We start from the raw sequence: 25,759 nt of genomic DNA, 5'->3' as shown, positions 1-25,759 counted from the left end.
TTGAAAATATGCTTTGGTACTTAATGTACATGATGTCTGTTCGGTTGTCATCTGAGACATTATGACTGATGACAGGATGACATAAACTGTATCTGAGAAAGTCTACACATTCTAGTTATCAGATTCACATGGAATTGTTGTGCAAATTAAATGTTTGAATATGAAACTATTTGTGATAAGATTAAATGTAATTTTAGCTTCCAAATGAGAGAATTGGGTTTTCGTAAGGTTAGAGCCCTGCTCAATCAGTGGCCCGCCCCTGTGAAGAGACATGGGTTATAAACTATGAAACACATCCTTCTCTCCCTCCACTATATAAGCCCTTGACGAAAATGTAACCTCCTGTTCCGAGGACGATAGGATGACGGTCCATACTTTAAAAAGGACTAACATGTCAACTACAGAACTAAGCCAACCTCAGCGTGAGCTTTGGTTGTGAATGGTATGAACTTTGAACTATTATTCACTAAAGAAGTGAGACCTCCTAGCCGTTGAGTTAGCAACAGCAGCTGTAAAACACGGGCTAGAAAAGGACGGACGGCGTATCCAGTCTAACACACAATGAAGATACTACAACGTATTCAATTTACCACCAGAGACATTCTTCCGAGGACAGGAAGATCTCTGTTGGCCAACACGGCCAGCATCTACGACAAACCTACCGAAGCGCAGCTCAGAGTACATTTTTATTGCATTTTCCTTTTCCAAATGGGCGGTAATTTAGAATGCATAAGATACTATATTTACGATAGCACAGCTACTCCCTTTGTTCATCAGTCTTCCCGCTCTTTCATTCAAGCCCAACCCCCTCTCTTTGTGTAACAAGCCGTCATGTCGGCTCCGTCCACCAGGGACGTTTTCTGTATGACATAATTTGCATTCTGTGTATATGTAATTCTGTGTGATTAGTTAGGTATTTAGGAAATAAATAATTAAACCCAATTTTGTATTGCTGATTCAACTTGTTAGCCAGGGTTCGTGAAGATAACCAAGAATTTACAACTTTCAGATGAGACTGAAATAAGGTGACGATTAATATTGACTGTTATTGATGTAAAATATTACTAGGTCTTTCAGAGTTTATTCGGAAGATAACAGCTCTATAAACACTCTTTGGTGGTGCCCCGACTTTCTAGTTAATTACATTTACATGATTAGCTCAATCAGGTAATATTAATTACAGAGAAAGGATTTTATAGAATAGCATGTCATATCAGTTAATCCGGCATAGCCAAAGACACCACAATGTATACACTGTATTTCTAATCAATTCGATGTTATTGTAATGGAATAAATGTTATTTTCTTTCAAAAACAAGGAAATGTCTAAGTGACCCCAAACTTTTGAACGGTTGTGTAACTCTGGGTCTTCCTTTCCTGTGGAGGTCCTCATGAGAGCCAGTTTCATCATAGTGCTTGATGGTTTTTGCGACTGCACTTGAAGAAACGTTCAAAGTTTTTGTGGGCAAAGCTGTCATCAAGGCAAATGTTGGCTACTTTGAAGAATCTCAAATATAAAATATATTTAGATTTGTTTAACACTTTTTTTTGTTACTACGTGATTCCATATCTGCTACTTCATAGTTTTGATGTCTTCACTATTATTCTACAATTTAGGAAATAGTAAAAATAAAGAAAAATCCTTGAATGAGTAGGTGTGTCCAAACTTTTGTCTGTGTAACGGTTGTCGTCGGATTGAGACCAAAACGCAGCGGGTATATGTGTACTCATCTTCTTTTATTACGGAAAGAAGGAAAAAAACAAAATAAACACGTACACCAAAAGAAACACAATGACGACTAAACAGTCCTGTAAGGCCATAAGCTATACACGGAACAATCTCCCACAAACACTAAACCAAACACATACCCATATATAGGACTCTCAATCAGAGGCAACGAGAAAACACCTGCCTCCAATTGAGAGTCCAACCCCAATAAACTAGACATACAAAAGACTAGAGACCACATAGAAATACAAACATAGAACATTACCCAAAAACCCGGAAATAATAAATCAAACACCCTACTAAATAAACTTCCTTATATGAACTGTAACTCAGTAAAATCTTTGAAATTGTTGAGTGTTGCGTTTATATTTTTGTTCAGTAAATCAAGGTGTCTTTACTTTTACTCAAGTATGATAGTTGAGTACTTTTTTCACCACTGCACTGAGATATGAGAAGAATGTAGTTGAACTAAAGTGTATTCAAAATTCACGGGTGCCTCTTTACATTATGTGTGCCAGTTCCTTCAGGTCTAAGACAACCATAAATAGTAAACAAGTACCACTTCAAAAAGCTCTCATACCTTCCAGTAGAGTCTGTCAAATGCAACTGAGAAAGAGCCAGTCATATGCAGCAATAGAACTAGCTCTCACATCTCTGCACAGATCCAAGCAGATCCCTAAAGAAGAAAGCTGGCCATTTGCCTGCCTTTCTTCCAAAGGATTCTTACTTACTGTAGAACTTTCTTTGAGGCACAGTCTTCCTAAACAGCTTGCCCACAAGCTTCACACCTCCTTCTCTCCACCTACCCCCTTTGTGTCTCTTATAAATGACACAAACAGCTCACAGACTTCGATGTGTTGCCAGGACAACGGGATGAGAGCCTTGGGGAGTTTGGTGCAGGTGAGGGGAGGGGAGTTTTTGGAGAGTGTGTGTGTGTGTGAGATGGGAGTTTTGGAGGTATAAGGAAATGGGGTGGTGTGTTTGCATGCCATGGAGGAGCTTTGTTTTACAGAGGCTCCCAGCGGGCCCCGTGGCTAGAATGGGAATAAGCCCTTCTCTCTCACACAGTATCACTTAGAGGATTCAGGTTCTGGCTCAGGTCTGCTTTGGCTGCATAAACAGCGCATGTCACCCTGCCTCTTGCAACCTTGGCACGGTCACTCACCACCGCAGCACACTGTAGCAGCAGCCCCTGGCACAGAGTCAGTCTGGAGGGTGAGAGACACGTCCTTATTGTGACCTCTCTACCTCCTCCAATGACAGCACAGCAAACTCAAACAACACTCGCTGTCATTGTCTGTATTTCCCTCCCTCCCTCCCTCCCTCCCTCCCTCCCTCCCTCCCTCCCTCCCTCCCTCCCTCCCTCCCTCCCTCCCTCCCTCCCTCACTCACTCACTCACCCTGTCCCTCACTCACTGATTCCCTCCCTCCCCCCTCCCTCCCTCGCGGTTGCGTAGTAGAACATAATCTGTAATTGATGGAAATATACTCTGACACATCCATTTGGGAGAGCGAGGGTCTGAGGGTAGACTCAGGTAATTATGAGTCGCTCACTGGGTCAACCAAGGTCGAAAAAAAGGTCAAAAGCCCCATTAGTGCTTTCACTAATTGACTAGCCTCGCCAGTCCTGGTCGCTGAAGGTCACCCTTACTATTCCTTTCTAATGGCTGGACAGAAGTTGGACAGAAGGACAGAAGTCAGAATATGGCAGACCTGGGTTTAAATACGATTTGAAATAATTTCACATACTTTAGTTTGACTTGATTGAGCATACCTGGCTAAATGGAATCAATAGAATAGTCGCAAATGAGCAAACCCATCTGGCACTACAGGCAGGCGAAAGCAAACGCTCAAAGTATTGAAATATTTCAAATAGCATTTGAACCCAGACATGGAATGTGGGCCAGAATCCATCTCAATTAAGGAGCCGGGACCTTCCAATAGACCTCTATTCACTGTGATTTATTGCATGGCCGAACCAAATGAAAAATAAGTGTAGTGTGTGGGGACACTGGAGTAATTATATCACACTTGAAAATGTAGATATTGGCGATGGTGTTGGAAATGCAACAAGGGACACTCCATGTTTGTGGGGCGTACGTTCGGTTTTCCGATCAGCTCTCTCTCCTTTGCATAAATGGTACATCCTTGAACAGTGCTCTACAGATTGCAGATATGGTGGAAGAAGTTCACATGTTTATGGATGTTATTCAATGAGATGTCCTTGGCCTGCTCCGGTATAGTTCCTCTGTGGAATCTATGGCACACACGAAACGTCTGAGGTGCATGAAGGTGGTGAAGAGTATAAAGAAGGCAGTCGATCAGCATTTCAGATGAGTTCACGACTGTGTGACCTGTCCTTGCTGATCTGATTATTGTGCCACTGGAATAGCTGTAATATGATGTACTATCTAACAAAGCCACTAGATGTCGATGCACACTTTGATAATTGTTTTCCCACTGAGCATTGCATTTCGACTTCTCTAATGACTACTTGATTTTCAGCACTCGAAATCCATTCAACATAACTGTATGGTTAATAAGGTCCCAAGATGAGAGACGTGTTCAACTTGAACTGTGTTTGACCTGAAACGGCCAACAATAAGACAATAACAATAAGATTCTATAGTCAGACAATGTTCTAATTGGCTTAATCAGGCCAATCCGAAAAAAGCCCTTCTGGCCTGTTTAAACACAATTTACAACTTTAATGTTGTTTAAGAAACAATTCATTATTGGAATATATTTTACAGATTATGATCTGAATCAACTTCATTGGTCCTTTATCACTGTCCATAGAACAAGCACAAATGGTTAGTCTTTGTATATAAGCCTATCACTGTCATGTCATGTGATCTCACATTGATACCATAGCTGTCAACACATTGTATGTTTAGTAGAATGTTTAATTCCAATCAATGAATTGAATGAACATTTACATTTTTTTAGGAACACATGGGTAATCGAACTTGTACAATTCAGAGGCTGCAACTAATTAAGCTTTTGATTCAGGAAAGGTTAAAATGTAAGACTATACAAGAGTCCCTCTTGTTTAGTCGCTTGAGATCTCAGATGATATCAGGGAAACGGAACCCCTCTGGTTCCGCCTGGGGGCTCCTGGGAGAGAAAGAAGTGTCAATTGGTTTCAAAAGCAGAAAGAGAGAAGGAGAAAGAGAGGGAAGGAGAAAGAGAAAATGAGAAAGAAAGAAAGAAAGAAAGAGATGGAAGATGAAAGAAAAGTTCCCTGGCAGGCTACCAATAGTCACAGGTGTCTGCCGAACAATGGGCCAGTACAATGGTGGTTGGCAGCCTGGCACACTGCTGCCCAGCCAAGCCTTGTCCGGTATGAACAGGACTCCTAGAGGAAAAGACACCAAACCAATCCTTATAGGGGATTATAAGTAAAGTAAAAAATGCTGAGAGGGAAGGGAGTTGTGTGTAACTATGCATAGCTTTACCCCGACAGGCCCAGATGTTAAACAGTTAATAAATAATTTTTGGGGTAATTTGTAGCTGTCATTTGTTAATTTACCGTAAAAGGTAACAGGTGTAGCCTATACTCTTTCCCTGTTAAAATTATGTTATTATACTGTGACACACGATTCACAGTCTTGTGAGAATGATTGTGAACTTGAGTTATTTACAAAAATCATAACTGGCTTCATTGAATATCCTCAGCATTTGCATCAAATATCGACAACATTCCAGCAGTGGAGGCTGCTGAGAAGAGGACAGCTCATAATAATGTTTGGAACGGATCAAATGGAATGGCATCAAACACTTCAACACCATGTGTTTGATGTATTTGATACCATTCCACTCATTCTGCTCCAGCCATTACCACGAGCTCGTCCTCCCCAATTAAGGTGCCACCAACCTCATGTACATTCCAGTATCGCATTTATATTCTTATCAGTACCAGTCTGTGCATTGAACTTCAGCCATAACTCATTCTACAGCCTTTGATATCAGATTCAAACATAAACCCTGTTTTAAGTTATGAAACCATAAACCATGTGTTGGTAATGATCTAACATAAGCAACGTTGTCTTGACGCTGTGAAATGAGAAGGCAAATAAATGATTCACACAGAACACTTTTCCTGATAGCTGGCTGTGAATTGTATCTATTGGAATTTAATTTGTTTCATATTTTCAGTGTTTGAGTGATCCATCCTCGGTCGTCCGCAATAGCTATAGACTTGAACTGACACGTGGCCACAAGTGTTCTCATGCTACATTCATATAGTTCCTCTCCTTTTACTGAAGGCCACATTTCCAAAGTTTTTATTTGGCAAATAATCTTGAACTGGCTGACAGCTCTCTGGTTAAAGAAACCTGTTCTCATGCCATACATTTGTTGACATTGCCGTGCCCATGTAATCAATTACACAGAGTAGGCCTAACCTGTTATATACTGTTCAAATATGCCACACCGGGGCCGCCCTTTGCAATAAAGTCGGTGGAGTTGAAGTCCAGTTTATCTAGGCTACTTCAAGCTTTGAAACACAGGGATGTAGACAGTAGATGGATATTTACCAGGTAATAAAGGCTGGGTACAACAATGGTCTGTAGGACGTGAAGGAAAGGCTTCCTTTAACCAACAGTTGTGAAATACTGACCACAAAAAAGGTTTGATGAGGTTAGCTCCTCCATTCCCAAGCACATTTAAGGGGGTGTTTCACATCCTTTTACATTTATGCATATATGTGCCTTTTGTTTATTCCCACAAGTATTCAACAATTGTTTTTTTTGTTGTTAATTTTAAGAAGTTGTCAAAAAATAATGTTAATGTTCAAAAGCATGCAAACTTACATAGACATATTGACAGTTCAGACGGGGGCACATAAAAATCTCATTAATAAATGCATGCTCTAACCTGTAAGCCACACCTATTTGAGTCTCAACCATGGACAGAATATATATACACATATACAGTACCAGTCAACAGCTTGGACACACCTACTCATTCTAGGGTATTTCTTTATTTTGACTATTTCTACATTGTAAAACTATGAAATAACACAAATGGAATCATATAGTAACCGAAAAAGTTCTAAACAAATCCAAATATATTTTATATTCTAAAAGTAGCCACCCTTTGCCGTTGTAATGTGTACGCTAAGAATCGTGAAGCAAGTACAGGGAGTGAATTTAATAAATAATGGAACAAAACAAGAAACACGAGTCGCATACAGACATAAAACATTGGAACAGAATCAATAACACCTGGGGAAAGAACCAAAGGGAGTGACAGATATAGGGGAAGAAATCAGCAAGGCAATGGAGTCCAGGTGAGTCTCATGAAGTGCAAATCATTAAAATCCAGACGGAAAATATTTAAATGTAAAATGTTAAATTATATATAGTTTACACCCAGAATGTCCTACATCAGATTTTCCCTGACTTGCATTTCTTTTTCACCTGTAGTAAAAAAATGTGGTCCTTCCATTTAGTTGTAAGGACTTATGTACGCAATTCAATCAGAACATTATTTAAAATCACTTTTACGTGACCATGTTAGTAAGCATTCTGTAACTGATATTTTTACTTATGTTCCATGTTAATAGTCGATGGTGACGGGTGTGCGTAATGAGTAACCTGGCGACAACGAGCGCCAGAGAGGAGGAGCAGGAGTAGAGGTGACAGCCTTGATGATAGCTTTGCACACTCTTGGCATTCTTTCAACCAGCTTCAACTGGAATGCTTTTCCAACAGTCTTGAATGAGTTCCGACATATGCTGAGCACTGCTTTTCCTTCACTCTGCGGTAACTCAGAGTGAAGGTACAACGCCGTGTACTACTCCCTTCACAGAACAGTGCAAACTGGCTCTAACCAGAATAGAAAGAGGAGTGGGAGGCCCCAGTGCACAACTGAGCAAGAGGACAAGAACATTAGAGTGTCTAGTTTGAGAAACAGACACCTCACAAGTCCTCAACTTGTCAGCTTCATTAAATAGTACCTGCAAAACACCAGTCTCAACATCAACAGTGAAGAGGCGACTCCAGGATGCTGGCCTTCTAGGCAGACTTCCTCTGTCCAGTGTCTGTTCTTTTTCCCATCTTAATCTTTTATTTTTATTGGCTAGTCTGAGATATGGCTTTTTCTTTGCAACTTTGACTAGAAGGCCAGCATCCCGGGGGTCGCCTCTTCACTGTTGACGTTGAGACTGGTGTTTTGCGGGTACTATTTCATTAAGCTGCCAGTTGAGGACTTGTGAGGTGTCTGTTTCTCAAACTAGACACTCTAATGTACTTGTCCTCTTGCTCAGTTGTATATATATATATATATATACTATTACAGTTATGGATTAACTGGTAAAGTGTCACATAAGGCCAAACACACACACAATATATAAGATCAATTAGCTACATTGTTATTATTGTATTATTTATGGCAGAAAAAGTGTTACAAGTGGACATCACGTTTTATAAAATGATGAAATATTATTTTCCCCCGCAATGCTATGCTCATGTGTTTTAAAAAAAAATGTTTAGCTCTAACTTCCTGGTGACCAACCAACTACACTTGCTCAGTCAGCAAACCTGAATTTCTGGAATAACAAGCTGTTTTAATGTAAAACATATTTTCCAGTACGTCTACATTTAGTCTGGTATCTAATTGATTACACAGCTTGAAGAATTCAATTGAAATCGAGTGAAAACAAGAGCTGGCTACCGAAATTCCAGAACGTAGAAGTGACATCCCCAGCTAGCCAGCGCTCATCAACGTGGAGAGGACGTGCTTGTGCCTTGTGCTGACTGACAGCTGTAGTCAGAGCTGGAGGACAGATGCAAACTAGAGAAGACGCTGAGCAGTTTCTAAGAACACGGAATGTAGTGGAATGATAAGGTAAGAATTATATTAACTTGTACACTTGGCTAATCAGGTGAAATCTATCGAGCAAGGTAAGTACGCTAGCACCAATGGTCGCCCTGGACCAGAGCTGACTATTAAGGAGGTCCGTCAGCTGGCTAGCAGATAGCTTTCTCTTTTGCTACAGGACGTTTTGCTAAACGTGGCTAACGTTAGTTGATGTTTAAGTCTCTTGTTCTCGAAAATTACTGACTGGGCATCCAGCTCCAAGTGAGTAATATGCTAGCGTCAGTTTGGTGTATAACAAGCTGACGTTAGTTAGTAATCTAATCAAAGAGACTCAATCTCTCAGATCTGATAGCTAGTTAATTTAGCTAGTTAGAACTTCTGTTTTGACAGCTGAACTAGGCTAACCTAACCCATGTCCATGCAAATAACTTTTACAAATGTTATTTTGTGATAAACCGTTTGTAACAACAGGATTGATTTGTCAAATGTGCTTTCTATTCCCTGATTTCACAAGGATACTGGTGTTCATTCTAATGCTTTTAAACCCTTCCCAGTCCCAGCTATGAGCGAGTTAATTTAGCTCACTGTAAACCTCGTCTAATCTGAATTGAAGAGGATCTAGATTCTCTGCAGTTTTAACTTTCTCAGCATATTTGCATTAGTGATAAGTGATTTTGTATTGTCTATAATTGATGCATGTGAAGTTCCTTGAACGAGCTATGTAGTCTGTTGGAACAAAAGATAGTCATGCTGAAGATTGATCCTCTGCTCACTCCCTGCACTCAGACCACAACCTAAACATCTGGGAAAACAATAACTAAACCTGTCAACATACAAGAAGACATCATTTTACAGTTTGGGTCAACAGCAAGCAAAATGCATCCCGTCTATTAAAGAGAAAGTAGGCTAAAGCTGAACTACAAGCTTTCCCTGTAGGCTATAGTCTACTTGCGTCAGTGTGATGGAGGTCTGTGAAATACATGAAATACATTCCTATAACACTTATCAACCCTCTGATACAGTTTGAGACGGCCAGCCGTCGGTCTTACTATAGTGTTTAGGTCTAGTGTAATCACTGAGGAGTCGTTTGTGTCGTTGAGGGATGTTTTTCCATGCTGAATGTTTACACTGAGTAAATGCTCACATAAGCCTGATGGCACTCCTAGTTGAAGCTGGCCAGCTGTTCCTCTCTGGTGTACCAGTGACACTCTGGTGGGAGGGGGAGTTCCCCCTAGGTACAAATATAGGGTCAGCATCCCTTCCCCCAATTCTAACCATTAGGGGGGTAAATGCATAACTGACCCAAGATCAACATTGGGGGGGCAACTTTAACCTACACCATTCAGTGACACTGATAACATCATGGTAAAATACAGAATGTACTAGTACCTATTTTGTCAGAGGTTTTTCAGTGCTGAAGGTTGATTGATTTTATTTGCCGGTTGAAAAAACACACACAGTATATATATTTTAAAAACGTGACAGGGATATCACAAACAAGTCAGACTTATTTCCATTGTGGAAATAAGTTAACAGCGCGTAAACTCTCACATGTTGGCCCTCATGTTTCAGGTTGTCCAGCTGTTCATTTGCAGTGTACCAATCCAATCACTGTACCATTCAGTATACTACTATTCAGTGACACAGATACAATCACACAGTAGTGTGTAGGAATGTACTGACACCTATTTTCTAACTTACAGTTACTGTTGTCAGTGCAACTTGTTTGACTGGTCTCTGAGATTGATGTCACAGCAAAAGCGCAGCCCTGTTCCGTGTTTGTACTTACTCTAGCTCTCTGTCAATGTCAGGGCGATGTTTCTTCTCCATAGCTGTTGCAGATGAAGACATTGGCTACATTCAAATGTCCATACGAGCATAACTTTAAGAATGCATGCCAAATCCATTCTTAGTGGTGTGCTAGTAGAGAAGAAGAGGCTGATGATGATTATGTTGGAACATTATTCTAGGGCTAGGCTAGCCCAACTGGTTCTAGCCCAACTGGTTTGTGCATAGCAGCAGAATTCATTCCACCACACAAATGAATACAGGATTATGGCTGTATGAAAGTCCTTCTCCAGATGGCTATAGTCTACTGTACACATCTCGATAGCCTACTGTATACTAAACTCTATACTCTCTATAGCCTACTGTATACTAAACTCTATAGTCTCTATAGCCTACTGTATACTAAACTCTATAGTCTCTATAGCCTACTGTACACTACTCTATAGTCTCTATAGCCTACTGTACACTACTCTATAGTCTCTATAGCCTACTGTACACTACTCTATAGTCTCTATGGCCTACGGTACACTACTCTATAGCCTACTGTACACTACTCTATATTCTCTATAGCCTACAGTACACTACTCTATATTCTCTATAGCCTACTGTACACTACTCTATAGTCTCTATAGCCTACGGTACACTACTCTATATTCTCTATAGCCTACGGTACACTACTCTATAGCCTACGGTACACTACTCTATAGTCTATAGCCTACGGTACACTACTCTCTAGCCTACGGTACACTACTCTCTAGCCTACGGTACACTACTCTCTAGCCTACGGTACACTACTCTCTAGCCTACGGTACACTACTCTATAGTCTCTATAGCCTACGGTACACTACTCTATAGTCTACGGTACACTACTCTATAGCCTACGGTACACTACTCTATAGTCTCTATAGCCTACGGTACACTACTCTATAGCCTACGGTACACTACTCTATAGTCTCTATAGCCTACGGTACATTACTCTATAGCCTACTGTACACTACTCTATAGTCTCTATAGCCTACGATACACTACTCTATAGTCTCTATAGCCTACGGTACACTACTTTATAGCCTACGGTACACTACTCTATAGTCTCTATAGCCTACGGTACACTACTCTATAGTCTCTATAGCCTACTGTACACTACTCTATAGTCTCTATAGCCTACGGTACACTACTCTATAGCCTACTGTACGCTACTCTATAGTCTCTATTGCCTACTGTACACTACTCTATGGCCTACTGTACACTACTCTATATTCTCTATAGCCTACGGTACACTACTCTATAGTCTACGGTACACTACTCTATAGTCTCTATAGCCTACGGTACACTACTCTATATTCTCTATAGTCTACGGTACACTACTCTATAGTCTCTATAGCCTACTGTACACTACTCTATAGTCTCTATAGCCTACGGTACACTACTCTATAGTCTCTATAGCCTACGGTACACTACTCTATATTCTCTATAGCCTACGGTACACTACTCTATAGTCTCTATAGCCTACGGTACACTACTCTATATTCTCTATAGCCTACTGTACACTACTATATAGTCTCTATAGCCTACGGTACACTACTCTATAGTCTCTATAGCCTACGGTACACTACTCTATAGTCTCTATAGCCTACGGTACACTACTCTATAGTCTACGGTACACTACTCTATAGTCTCTATAGCCTTCGGTACACTACTCTATAGCCTACGGTACACTACTCTATAGCCTACGGTACACTACTCTATAGTCTACGGTACACTACTCTATAGTCTCTATAGCCTTCGGTACACTACTCTATAGCCTACGGTACACTACTCTATAGCCTACGGTACACTACTCTATAGTCTCTATAGCCTACGGTACACTACTCTATAGCCTACTGTACGCTACTCTATAGTCTCTATAGCCTACTGTACACTACTCTATGGCCTACTGTACACTACTCTATATTCTCTATAGCCTACTGTACACAACTCTATAGTCTCTATAGTCTACGGTACACTACTCTATAGTCTACGGTACACTACTCTATAGTCTCTATAGCCTTCGGTACACTACTCTATAGCCTACGGTACACTACTCTCTAACCTACTGTACACTACTCTATATTCTCTATAGCCTACGGTACACTACTCTATAACCTACTGTACACTACTCTATATTCTCTATAGCCTACGGTACACTACTCTATAGTCTCTATAGCCTACTGTACACTACTCTATAGTCTCTATAGCCTACTGTACACTACTCTATATTCTCTATAGCCTACAGTACACTACTCTATATTCTCTATAGCCTACTGTACACTACTCTATAGTCTCTATAGCCTACGGTACACTACTCTATAGTCTCTATAGCCTACGGTACACTACTCTATAGTCTACGGTACACTACTCTATAGTCTCTATAGCCTTCGGTACACTACTCTATAGCCTACGGTACACTACTCTATAGTCTCTATAGCCTACGGTACACTACTCTATAGTCTCTATAGCCTACGGTACACTACTCTATAGTCTCTATAGCCTACGGTACACTACTCTATAGTCTCTATAGCCTACGGTACACTACTCTATAGTCTCTATAGCCTACGGTACACTACTCTATAGTCTCTATAGCCTACGGTACACTACTCTATAGTCTCTATAGCCTACTGTACACTACTCTATAGTCTACGGTACACTACTCTATAGTCTCTATAGCCTTCGGTACACTACTCTATAGCCTACGGTACACTACTCTATAGCCTACGGTACACTACTCTATAGTCTACGGTACACTACTCTATAGTCTCTATAGCCTTCGGTACACTACTCTATAGCCTACGGTACACTACTCTATAACCTACTGTACACTACTCTATATTCTCTATAGCCTACGGTACACTACTCTATAGTCTCTATAGCCTACTGTACACTACTCTATAGTCTCTATAGCCTACTGTACACTACTCTATATTCTCTATAGCCTACAGTACACTACTCTATATTCTCTATAGCCTACTGTACACTACTCTATAGTCTCTATAGCCTACGGTACACTACTCTATAGTCTCTATAGCCTTCGGTACACTACTCTATAGCCTACGGTACACTACTCTATAGTCTCTATAGCCTACGGTACACTACTCTATAGTCTCTATAGCCTACGGTACACTACTCTATAGTCTCTATAGCCTACGGTACACTACTCTATAGTCTCTATAGCCTACGGTACACTACTCTATAGTCTCTATAGCCTACGGTACACTACTCTATAGTCTCTATAGCCTACGGTACACTACTCTATAGCCTACTGTACACTACTCTATAGTCTCTATAGCCTACGGTACACTACTCTATAGTCTCTATAGCCTACGGTACACTACTCTATAGCCTACGGTACACTACTCTATAGCCTACGGTACACTAAACTCTATAGCCTACGGTACACTACTCTATAGCCTACTGTACACTAAACTCTATAGCCTACGGTACACTACTCTATAGCCTACTGTACACTACTCTATAGTCTACGGTACACTACTCTATAGCCTACGGTACACTAAACTCTATAGCCTACGGTACACCACTCTATAGCCTACTGTACACTAAACTCTATAGCCTACGGTACACTACTCTATAGCCTACGGTACACTAAACTCTATAGCCTACGGTACACTAAACTCTATAGCCTACGGTATACTACTCTATAGCCTACGGTACACTAAACTCTATAGCCTACGGTACACTACTCTATAGCCTACTGTACACTAAACTCTATAGCCTACGGTACTAAACTCTATAGCCTACTGTACACTACTCTATAGCCTACTGTACACTAAACTCTATAGCCTACAGTACACAACTCTATAGTCTCTATAGCCTACTGTACACTAAACTCTATAGCCTACTGTACACTAAACTCTATAGCCTACTGTACACTAAACTCTATAGCCTACTGTACACTACTCTATAGCCTACTGTACACTACTCTATAGTCTACGGTACACTACTCTATAGCCTACTGTACACTACTCTATAGTCTCTATAGCCTACGGTACACTACTCTATATTCTCTATAGCCTACGGTACACTACTCTATAGCCTACGGTACACTACTCTATAGTCTCTATAGCCTACGGTACACTACTCTATAGCCTACTGTACACTTCTCTATAGCCTACTGTACACTACTCTATAGCCTACTGTACGCTACTCTATAGTCTCTATAGCCTACTGTACACTACTCTATGGCCTACTGTACACTACTCTATATTCTCTATAGCCTACGGTACACTACTCTATAGTCTACGGTACACTACTCTATAGTCTCTATAGCCTTCGGTACACTACTCTATAGGCTACGGTACACTACTCTATAGCCTACGGTACACTACTCTATAGTCTCTATAGCCTACTGTACACTACTCTATAGTCTCTATAGCCTACTGTACACTACTCTATAGTCTCTATAGCCTACGGTACACTACTCTATAGTCTCTATAGCCTACGGTACACTACTCTATATTCTCTATAGCCTACTGTACACTACTCTATAGTCTCTATAGCCTACGGTACGCTACTCTATAGCCTACTGTACACTACTCTATAGTCTCTATAGCCTACTGTACACTACTCTATAGTCTCTATAGCCTACGGTACACTACTCTATAGCCTATGGTACACTACTCTATAGCCTACTGTACACTACTCTATAGTCTCTATAGCCTACGGTACACTACTCTATAGTCTCTATAGCCTACTGTACACTACTCTATAGACTCTATAGCCTACGGTACACTACTCTATAGTCTCTATAGCCTACGGTACACTACTCTATAGTCTCTATAGCCTACGGTACACTACTCTATAGTCTCTATAGCCTACGGTACACTACTCTATAGCCTAAGGTACACTACTCTATAGTCTCTATAGCCTACGGTACATTACTCTATAGCCTACTGTACACTACTCTATAGTCTCTATAGCCTACGATACACTACTCTATAGTCTCTATAGCCTACGGTACACTACTTTATAGCCTACGGTACACTACTCTATAGTCTCTATAGCCTACGGTACACTACTCTATAGTCTCTATAGCCTACTGTACACTACTCTATAGTCTCTATAGCCTACGGTACACTACTCTATATTCTCTATAGCCTACTGTACACTACTCTATATTCTCTATAGCCTACTGTATACTACTCTGTATTCTCTATAGCCTACGGTACACTACTCTATAGTCTCTATAGCCTACTGTATACTACTCTATAGTCTCTATAGCCTACGGTACCCTACTCTATAGTCTCTATAGCCTACTGTACACTACTCTATAGTCTCTATAGCCTACTGTACACTACTCTATAGTCTCTATAGCCTACGGTACACTACTCTATAGTCTCTATAGCCTACTGTACACTACTCTATAGTCTCTATAGCCTACGGTACACTACTCTATAGCCTACGGTACACTACTCTATAGTCTCTATAGCCTACGGTACACTATTCTATAGTCTCTATAGCCTACGGTACACTACTCTATAGTCTCTATAGCCTACGGTACACTACTCTATAGCCTACGGTACACTACTCTATAGCCTACGGTACACTACTCTATAGCCTACGGTACACTACTCTATAGCCTACGGTACACTAAACTCTATAGCCTACGGTACACTACTCTATAGCCTACGGTACACTACTCCATAGCCTACGGTACACTACTCTATAGCCTACTGTACACTACTCTATAGTCTACGGTACACTACTCTATAGCCTACGGTACACTAAACTCTATAGTCTACGGTACACTAAACTCTATAGTCTACGGTACACTAAACTCTATAGCCTACGGTACACTACTCTATAGCCTACGGTACACTACTCTATAGCCTACGGTACACTACTCTATAGCCTACGGTACACTAAACTCTATAGCCTACGGTACACTATACTCTATAGCCTACGGTATACTACTCTATAGCCTACGGTACACTAAACTCTATAGCCTACGGTACACTACTCTATAGCCTACGGTACACTACTCTATAGCCTACTGTACACTACTCTATAGCCTACTGTACACTAAACTCTATAGCCTACAGTACACAACTCTATAGTCTCTATAGCCTACTGTACACTAAACTCTATAGCCTACTGTACACTAAACTCTATAGCCTACTGTACACTACTCTATAGTCTACGGTACACTACTCTATAGCCTACTGTACACTACTCTATAGTCTCTATAGCCTACGGTACACTACTCTATAGCCTACGGTACACTACTCTATAGTCTCTATAGCCTACGGTACACTACTCTATAGCCTACTGTACACTTCTCTATAGCCTACTGTACACTTCTCTATAGCCTACTGTACACTACTCTATAGTCTCTATAGCCTACGGTACACTACTCTATAGCCTACGGTACACTACTCTATAGCCTACGGTACACTACTCTATAGCCTACTGTACACTTCTCTATAGCCTACTGTACACTACTCTATATTCTCTATTGCCTACTGTACACTACTCTATAGCCTACTGTACACTACTCTATAGCCTACTGTACACTACTCTATAGCCTACTGTACACTACTCTATAGCCTACTGTACACTACTCTATAGCCTACTGTACACTTCTCTATAGCCTACTGTACACTACTCTATAGTCTCTATAGCCTACTGTACACTACTCTATAGTCTACTGTACACTACTCTACAGCCTACTGTACACTACTCTACAGCCTACTGTACACTACTCTATAGCCTACTGTATGCTAAACTCTATAGTCCCTATAGCCTACTGTACACTACTCTATAGCCTACTGTACACTACTCTATAGCCTACTGTATGCTAAACTCTATAGTCCCTATAGCCTACTGTACACTCAACTCTATAGTCCCTATACTCTTAACAGCAGCAAACCATCCATCTGCGCTGTGGTCAGTCAGACCTTCATAAGATTAAACACTGCTAGGGCTGTCCAGACTCCCTTTTTAAAATCCCCTCTGACAGAAGATGCTAGATCAGGTGGTATCTAGATTGGTGTTAGTGTAGCAATGGGGCAGTGTAGCCAGCCAGCGATGGCGGACCCAAAGCCTCCTGGAGCTGGTGGCGTAGTCCTACTTGTTTTGGATTCTGCAGAACTCCCACAGACTTACTCCAAAGAGGAGGCAGAGATTCTCCCTAAGCCTTGTGTTAGGCTGCTGGTCCGAATCCCTCCCTCCCCAGCCCCACCAAGGGCTATCAGATTCAGTGGGAGGAATTTGATGGACTTCTAATATAAAGGAGGTTTTGTTTAGTGCCGTTCTCTATTTTGTAACCCCAGGCCTCGGAGTCCCTTGGCCAGTGACCAGAGCTTGAGTGTGAAAGAGGCATGGGCCTGGTAATGCCTCGAAGAACTGAAATGGAGACTCGTGCTTAGTGACTCAACAATGCTTCAGCGCACATCAAGCAAATACTCTCCTCAGTTTGTGAAACACCTGACTCTGACAATGTTTTAAGGGTGTATTGGCTTAGGCCTATCATATAAAAATCTATTTATGGGGTAACATCCTTGTCATCCTCTCAGAATTTCCCTGTCAAGATCAAAGATTGAATATTTTCCAGAGTTAAATTTACGACGTTATAGTAAAGCAGTCCAGTCTTGATAATGGAAAAAATCTCAATGATACAGTAGGAAGCTGGAGTGTGTGTGACTGGAACACATCACATGTAGGCTATTTTCAGAGTGGAAAGGCACAGAGTGGATGAAAGCATGTCGAAGTTACTGTCTAAAACCTCAGTCAGTCACTGATGCTGTACTGAGTATCCCTGCTGAAATATTCATGCTGTGATTACACTCAATGGCAGGATTGATGCTGGAGATGGGTTTAACAGTATCTGCCCTCTTTTATTTGCCTCTGGTCTGCCTGTCTTTTGAGTTGAGCTATCTGACTGTATCTAAGCCTACATGTTGTTACTACTAGAAGAACATTCAAAGAACATTAGGCCTAGACTGTTGCCTAACCCTATCACCTCAGAGAACCTTGGCTATATAGTACGCTTTGAAAAAAGGGTTCTCTGCCTGTCCCCATCGGAGAACCCATTGAAGAACCATTTTGGGTTCCATGTAGAACCCTCTGTGGAAAGGGTTCTGCAAAGGGTTATCACATCGGGACAGCCAGAGAACCCTTTTGGAACCATTTTTTCCAAAACTTTCTAGGGTGTACAATATGTGTTGCCTCCTGTATAAAATGTTGGCTTTGATTAAAGATGCAATGTACAGAAATCGCTCCACCATTTTGTGGTTGCTAAAATTCTAATCGTTTGCCTCATTTCAGTTTGTGACAAAACAGTGTAGAGAATCATTGTACCATCTAAACCGCTGTGAAATATATATTTTACATAACAAAAAATATTGTGTTTTCAGCTGTTTGAAGCTGGTGTACAAAACTGAAATGGAAAAACTGCAGAACGGGAAGCATAGAAATAGAACAGATCTACCGCTTCTTAGGCTTGATTTCAATGAGAATTACAGATACAACTCACATTTCTATGTGAATTTGGTCAGGTCGCCCAAAAAGTTACATGTTGAAGCATCTCAACACCACAGCGTAGATCACTGGTGGAATTATAGGCTGCTATCTTTGCTATTTCTATTTAATTTCAGCTCCCATTTAGCCCTGAATTTGTCATTCTTGATATTGGATGATGATTGTCATCAGTTTAGTCAATTTGGGCGACATCATTAGCAGTGTTTTCTCATTTAGCAGTAAACAGACGTCTCTGTCGAGCATTAGCGCTGCCGCTGAGTGGAATGAAATTAGCATAAAATCATTAGCCTTTAAGCGTTTTGTGCTTAATCAAATCTTGTTGTCATGTGGAATGCTCTGAGTGAGAATTTGAATGAATCAACATATTTTTAATCAACAGATAGGCCTATCCCCAACCTCCACTGTCATAATGATTTCTATCACAGTTATGCATAACTTGTTATAGTCAGTATTATTCAACTGTTGTAATGGAAATATTTAAGATGATAATTTAGAGTAATCAACACAGTGTTGGACTTTCTGTAATACAGACTTTCCAGTGTTCTATTTGTAACACAAGGTGCAGGTTGATAGTCGCCAGACTTGTTCTGGATTATTGTCATCTGTTGATGGTGGTTGACGCCAGACTGGAGGTACATGGACCGAGGACACACAGATTATTCACTGTTCTATTGATGCCATTCTATGAACACTGATTCTGTAGCAGCTGACAAAGTCACTGCCTTTTAGTTTTGTCTTCCTACAAGCCTCTCAGGCTGGTGTTTACACAGCATTTGGTGTGGTCTTAATAGGATGTAAAGGTCCAGTCTCCAAGAGGCCAGTTAGACGTTTTCTCTGCTTCTGCACTGGAGGTGTCTCCCTGTTGCAACTTGTAATAAACCGGATGGATTTTTTTAGTAACTACGACTGCTCTCCTATTTGTTCACCTGGTAGTTCCTATTACAGCCTGTTTTTATGTGGTGTAGGTCTAATGGTTCACTGTCATGGTTCAAGGCAGTCATGGATCCACTTATAACTCAGCACATGGTGTCTAATACTTTCATCATAGACCAAAGTGGACCTAAACCTTTTCTCAGCCCTCCTTGCTGTTTGTTGTGTTTTCCACAGAGCTGTGTGGCCTGGGCACTCTTGAGTGGCAGCTGGTGAGACTCCACGTTGCTAGGGGAGATGAGGGTGCGTTGGTCCCGGAAGCTGGGCTTCCTAGCAAAGACCTTCTTCCTGCTGTGGGTGCTATGGCTGGGCTACATTCTCCTAGCCCGCTCCACCGCCTCCTCTACAGGGGCCGATGGAGGGGAGGACAGAGGAGACCGCAACCTGCTGGTCAGGCACTTCTCCCCCGTGGAGGAGCAGGGAGGCGAGCAGCTGGCCAGGCCCGTGTACGTGAAGGCGCCAGCGGATGCCAACGCGCACGGGGAGTGGGGCATGGCCACCACGCTGAACCTCAGCCCGGAGGAGAGGAAGCAGGAAGAGGACAGCGTGGAGAGATACGCTATTAATATCTTTGTCAGTGATAAGATCTCCCTGCACCGACACATCCAGGACAGCAGAATGAAAGAGTGAGTAGCCAAATGATCTTCGTCTCCACACAGGGCACAGAGAGCCCCGCCCCTCCCGGCAGTACAATCAGGCGGCAGGTAGCCTAGCGGTTAAGAGCGTTGGGCCAATAACCGAACGGGCGCTACTTTCAGTCCCGAGCCGATTTAGGTGACAAATCTGTTGTGTCCTTGATCAAAGCAATTAACCCTAACTTTTGATAAGAGTTTCTGCTAAATGACTAAAATGTCATATAAATGTCATCCGTTTAGACCAGTAACCATCTGTTATTGTACTGATTGCAGAAACATACATTTGGCATACTGTCAGCTTCCAATAAACACTGAATCTGTCTGGGCTCACTGTCAGCTTCCAATAAACACTGAATCTGTCTGGGCTCACTGTCAGCTTCCAATAAACACTGAATCTGTCTGGGCTCATGGTCAGCTTCCAATAAACACTGAATCTGTCTGGGCGCACTGTCAGCTTCCAATAAACACTGAATCTGTCTGGGCGCACTGTCAGCTTCCAATAAACACTGAATCTGTCTGGGCGCACTGTCAGCTTCCAATAAACACTGAATCTGTCTGGGCGCACTGTCAGCTTCCAATAAACACTGAATCTGTCTGGGCTCACTGTCAGCTTCCAATAAACACTGAATCTGTCTGGGCTCACTGTCAGCTTCCAATAAACACTGAATCTGTCTGGGCGCACTGTCAGCTTCCAATAAACACTGAATCTGTCTGGGCTTGCAGACAGCTTGGCGTGAGGCCAGGATCCTTTTTTAAGGCATATGAGCTGCCTGTGTCCATTACTTTACAGAGAGTAGCCTCCTTCCCTGACTGGCTTTTCTTTCTTTCTTTCGTCTCTACGTGAGAACTGCTCAGTCATGTGGGACATCGGTGTGATTTCTTTCCCTTCACATTTCTGCCTCTTGCTGTTTCCACAGCTCCCGATAGGAATGACACCAAATGCTCCTCTCCTGCGCTGACCAAAGCAACTCTCCAATGAGCCACTGATTGTGTGGTCAGTCTTGCAGTCAGTTTATAACCTGATCCTCCGAACAACAACTCTCTCTTTCATTTGAGTACAGATGCAGAGCTAAGACGTTTGACTACCGCCGTCTGCCGACCACGTCAGTGATCATAGCGTTCTACAACGAGGCCTGGTCCACCCTGCTCAGAACCATCCACAGTGTTCTGGAGAGCACTCCCGCTGTCCTCCTGAGGGAGATCATTCTCATAGACGACCTCAGTGACCGAGGTGAGACAGAGCATGAAACTGGCTTTGCCTGATTAAGAAATGTTTTTGGGGAGAGAAAGGGAAGGCATAAGGGGGTAGTGAGAGGGAGAGAGAGGTTAGCTGGTTCTGAGGCTCAGTTCACTAACCCAAACCAACCCCATAGAACCCTAGGACAGCACTCAGAAAATCTGGCCCAAACAAATCAGCACAAAGCAAAAATAATAAATATATCACCTATTGGAAAGACACCACAAAAAAGTTAACTTCAATGCTATTTGTCTCTAAAACAGACAGTCTGCCACCATGTACTATCTGACAGAACATGGAGAAACACTGACTAGGTACAGACCAGTGAGCACAGTCTGGCTATAGAGACTGGTTGTCACAGACAAACCTGGCTGCCCAGAGAGGACAGGCTGTCCTGTCACTCTGCTTCAGGGGAGAGGTAGAGACAGCTGCATTTCCTATTACACTGTGACTCAGACTTAAGAGAATCTTTCCACCCCAAAATTATCATTCAGTACAAATAATTTGAAACTATAACTGAATAATTATTTTTTAATATTTATTGGAATAAAAGACAATGTTTTGGCAGCCAAATATGTGTCCTCCTGCCACAACCTGAGGGACAGCCAGTGAAAAGTGCAATGTAATGTTATGTCATGTGGCTTCTCAATCATGTTGAGACTGGCCCACTACCATTGCTTTAATGTATTATTATTCTTATTAATATTGTTGTAGCTGTTTAATGTAATCCCATGTCCACTACTATTATTATTGCTGTTGGTCCCACCATTTTTGTTATGTACACTACCGTTCAAAAGTTTGGGGTCACTTAGACATTTCCTTGTTTTTGAAAGAAAATGACAACAAATGTTGTCCATTAAAATAACATCAAATTGATCAGAAATACAGTGTTGACATTGTTAATGTTGTAAATGACTATTGTAGCTGGAAATGGCTGATTTCTTTATGGAATATCTACAGAGGCCCATTATCAGCAACCATCACTCCTCTGTTCCAATGGCACGTTGTGTTAGCTAATCCAAGTTTATCATTTTAAAAGGCTAATTGGTCATTAGAAAACCCTTTTGCAATTATTTTAGCACAGCTGAAAACTGTTGTCTGATTTAAAGAAGCAATAAAACTGGCTTTCTTTAGACTAGTTGAGTACATCAGTAACTGGGAGCGTGTCCGCCTCATCCGCACCAACAAGAGGGAGGGGCTGGTCAGGGCGAGGCTCATCGGCGCCACCTACGCCACGGGTGACGTACTGACCTTCCTGGACTGTCACTGCGAGTGTGTCCCCGGCTGGATCGAGCCGCTGCTGGAGAGGTGTGTGTCACGTAGCCACCATATTGACAATGTGATTACAGATAGTTTCATGTGTATCTTCTCCCTCCAGGATTGGTGAGAATGAGAGCACCATCGTGTGTCCGGTGATCGACACCATCGACTGGAACTCGTTTGAGTTCTACATGCAGACAGATGAGCCCATGATCGGAGGCTTCGACTGGAGGCTGACCTTCCAGTGGCACGCTATCCCTGAGGTCGAACGCAAGAAACGCAAGTCCCACATCGAACCTATCAGGTCGGTACTGTCTGGTCATCAGTTTGTTTACAAAATGAGATCTCTGGCTGTGTCCAAAATGGCATGCTTTTCCCTATATAGTGCACTACTTCTGACCAGGACCCTAATGCTCTGACTAAAAGGTATAATCCTAACTGAAATACTCTCCGGCCTTGTTTGAAATGTTTTGAAATGCATCTTTCCTTCTCTCCTCCAATCCTTGAGTTAATCAGTTATCTAGTTTGATTGGTGATGCAACTAGACCAAAACATTGCTTTTACTTTAGCTGCCCTCTTGGCCAGGTGACAGGTCATTTTAAAAGTCTTCAAGTCTCTCTGACTGTTGGTGGTGCTCAACTCCATGTTCCACTGTTCTCTCTATCTCTCTCTCTCAGGTCTCCTACCATGGCTGGTGGACTGTTTGCAGTGAGCAAGGCGTACTTTGAGCACCTGGGCACATATGACATGGGCATGGATGTGTGGGGAGGAGAGAACCTAGAACTGTCCTTTAGGGTGAGTACTGGACACTGCCACTGACACTATGGCATCAACATCTCAGTGGCTGAACACTGTCTTTTAATATGGCATCAACATCTCAGTGGCTGGACACTGTCTATTTAATATGGCATCAACTTCTCAGTGGCTGGACACTGTCTATTTAATATGGCATCAACTTCTCAGTGGCTGGACACTGTCTATTTAATATGGCATCAACATCTCAGTGGCTGGACACTGTCTATTTAATATGGTATCAACTTCTCAGTGCCTGCGGCGTTTGCTGTTCATCTAAACTCAGCAAGAAAAGAAACATCTCTTTTTCAGGACCCTGTCTTTCAAAGATAATTTGTTAAAATCCAAATAACTTCACAGATCTTCATTGTAAAGGGTTTAAACACTGTTTCCCATGCTTGTTCAGTGAACCGTAAACAATTAATGAACATGCACCTGTGGAACGGTCGGTAAGACACTAACAGCTTACAGACTGTAGGCAATTAAGGTCACAGTTATGAAAACTTAGGACACTAAAGAGGCCTTTCTACTGACTCTGAAAATCACTAAAAGAAATATGTCCAGGGTCCCTGCTCATCTGCGTGAACGTGCCTTAGGCATGCTGCAAGGAGGCATGAGGACTGCAGATGTGGCCAGGGCAATAAATTGCAATGTCCGTACTGTGAGACGCCTAAGACGGCGCTACAGGGAGACAGGAAGGACAGCTGATCGTCCTCGCAATGGCAGACCACGTGTAACAACACCTGCACAGGATCGGTACATCCAAACATCACACCAGCGGGACAGGTACAGAATGGCAACATCAACTGCCCGAGTTACACCAGGAACGCACAATCCCTCCATCAGTGCTCAGACTGTCCGCAATAGGCTGAGAGAGGCTGGACTGAGGGCTTGTAAGGCCTGTTGTAAGGCAGGTCCTCACCAGACATCACCGGCAACAACGTCGCCTATGGGCACAAACCCAAAGTAGCTGGACCAGACAGGACTGGCAAAAAGTGCTCTTCGCTGACGAGTCGCGGTTTTGTCTCAGCAGGAGGGATGGTCAGATTTGCATTTATTGTCAAAGGAATGAGCGTTACACCGAGGCCTGTACTCTGGAGCGGGATCGATTTGGAGGTGGAGGGTCCGTCATGGTCTGGAACGGTGTGTCACAGCATCATCGGCCTGAGCTTGTTGTCATTGCAGGTAATGTTAATGCTGTGCGTTACAGGGAAGACATCCTCCTCCCTCATGTGGTACCCTTCCTGCAGGCTCATCCTGACATGACCCTCCAGCATGACAATGCCACCAGCCATACTGCTCGTTTTGTGCGCGATTTCCTGCAAGACAGGAATGTCAGTGTTCTGCCATGGCCAGCGAAGAACCCGGATCTCAATCCCATTGCGCACGTCTGGGACCTGTTGGATCGGAAATGTCCGGGAAATTGCAGGTGCCTTGGTGGAAGAGTGGGGTAACATCTCACAGCAAGAACTGACAAATCTGGTGTAGTCCATGAGGAGGAGATGCACTGCAGTACTTAATGCAGCTGGTGGCCACACCAGATACTGACTGTTACTTTTGATTTTCACCCCCCCTTTGTTCAGGGAGACATTATTCAATTTCTGTTAGTCACATGTCTGTGGAACTTGTTCAGTTTATGTTTCAGTTGTTGAGTATTGTTATGTTCATACAAATATTTACACATGTTAAGTTTGCTGAAAATAAACACAGTTGACAGTGAGAGGACGTTTATTTATTTGCGGAGTTTATTACCTCAGGTCCTTGGTAAAAAAATTGAAAGGACACTTACTTGCATTCTGATCTAGGCTCGCAAAAAGGTTTACTAAAAGTCTATCGGCCTCCCGAGTGGCGCAGCGGTCTTAAGGCACTGCGTCGCAATGCTGAGGTGCCACTACAGCCTGAGGTTCGATCCCAGGTGCACAATTAACCCAGTGCCGTCCGTGTAGGGGAGGGTTTGGCCGGAGGGCGTTCCTTGGCTTAATCGCGCTCTAGTGACTCCTTGTGGCAGGGGCGGGTGAACCGGGCGCCTGCAAAC

General features: G+C 42.4%; 1 protein-coding gene across 1 annotated transcript in view; it reads left to right on the top strand.

Annotated features, from left to right (window-relative positions):
- Positions 1-8,224: 8,224 nt before the first annotated feature.
- Positions 8,225-25,759, top strand: part of LOC106570445 (polypeptide N-acetylgalactosaminyltransferase 4) — a 28,976-nt gene continuing 11,441 nt past the window's right edge. The window contains exons 1-6 of the mRNA XM_082961262.1: positions 8,225-8,580; positions 19,978-20,426; positions 21,497-21,687; positions 22,812-22,980; positions 23,051-23,236; positions 23,610-23,727. Of these exons, the coding sequence (XP_082817388.1) occupies positions 20,038-20,426; positions 21,497-21,687; positions 22,812-22,980; positions 23,051-23,236; positions 23,610-23,727 (1,053 nt within the window). The 5' untranslated portion in view covers positions 8,225-8,580; positions 19,978-20,037. The remainder of the gene's footprint in view (positions 8,581-19,977; positions 20,427-21,496; positions 21,688-22,811; positions 22,981-23,050; positions 23,237-23,609; positions 23,728-25,759) is intronic.

This window comes from Salmo salar, chromosome 14 (genome assembly GCF_965601325.2).
Source record: "Salmo salar chromosome 14, fSalSal1, whole genome shotgun sequence".
Taxonomy (NCBI): domain Eukaryota; kingdom Metazoa; phylum Chordata; class Actinopteri; order Salmoniformes; family Salmonidae; genus Salmo; species Salmo salar.
This window is presented reverse-complemented; position numbering and strand designations above follow the sequence as displayed.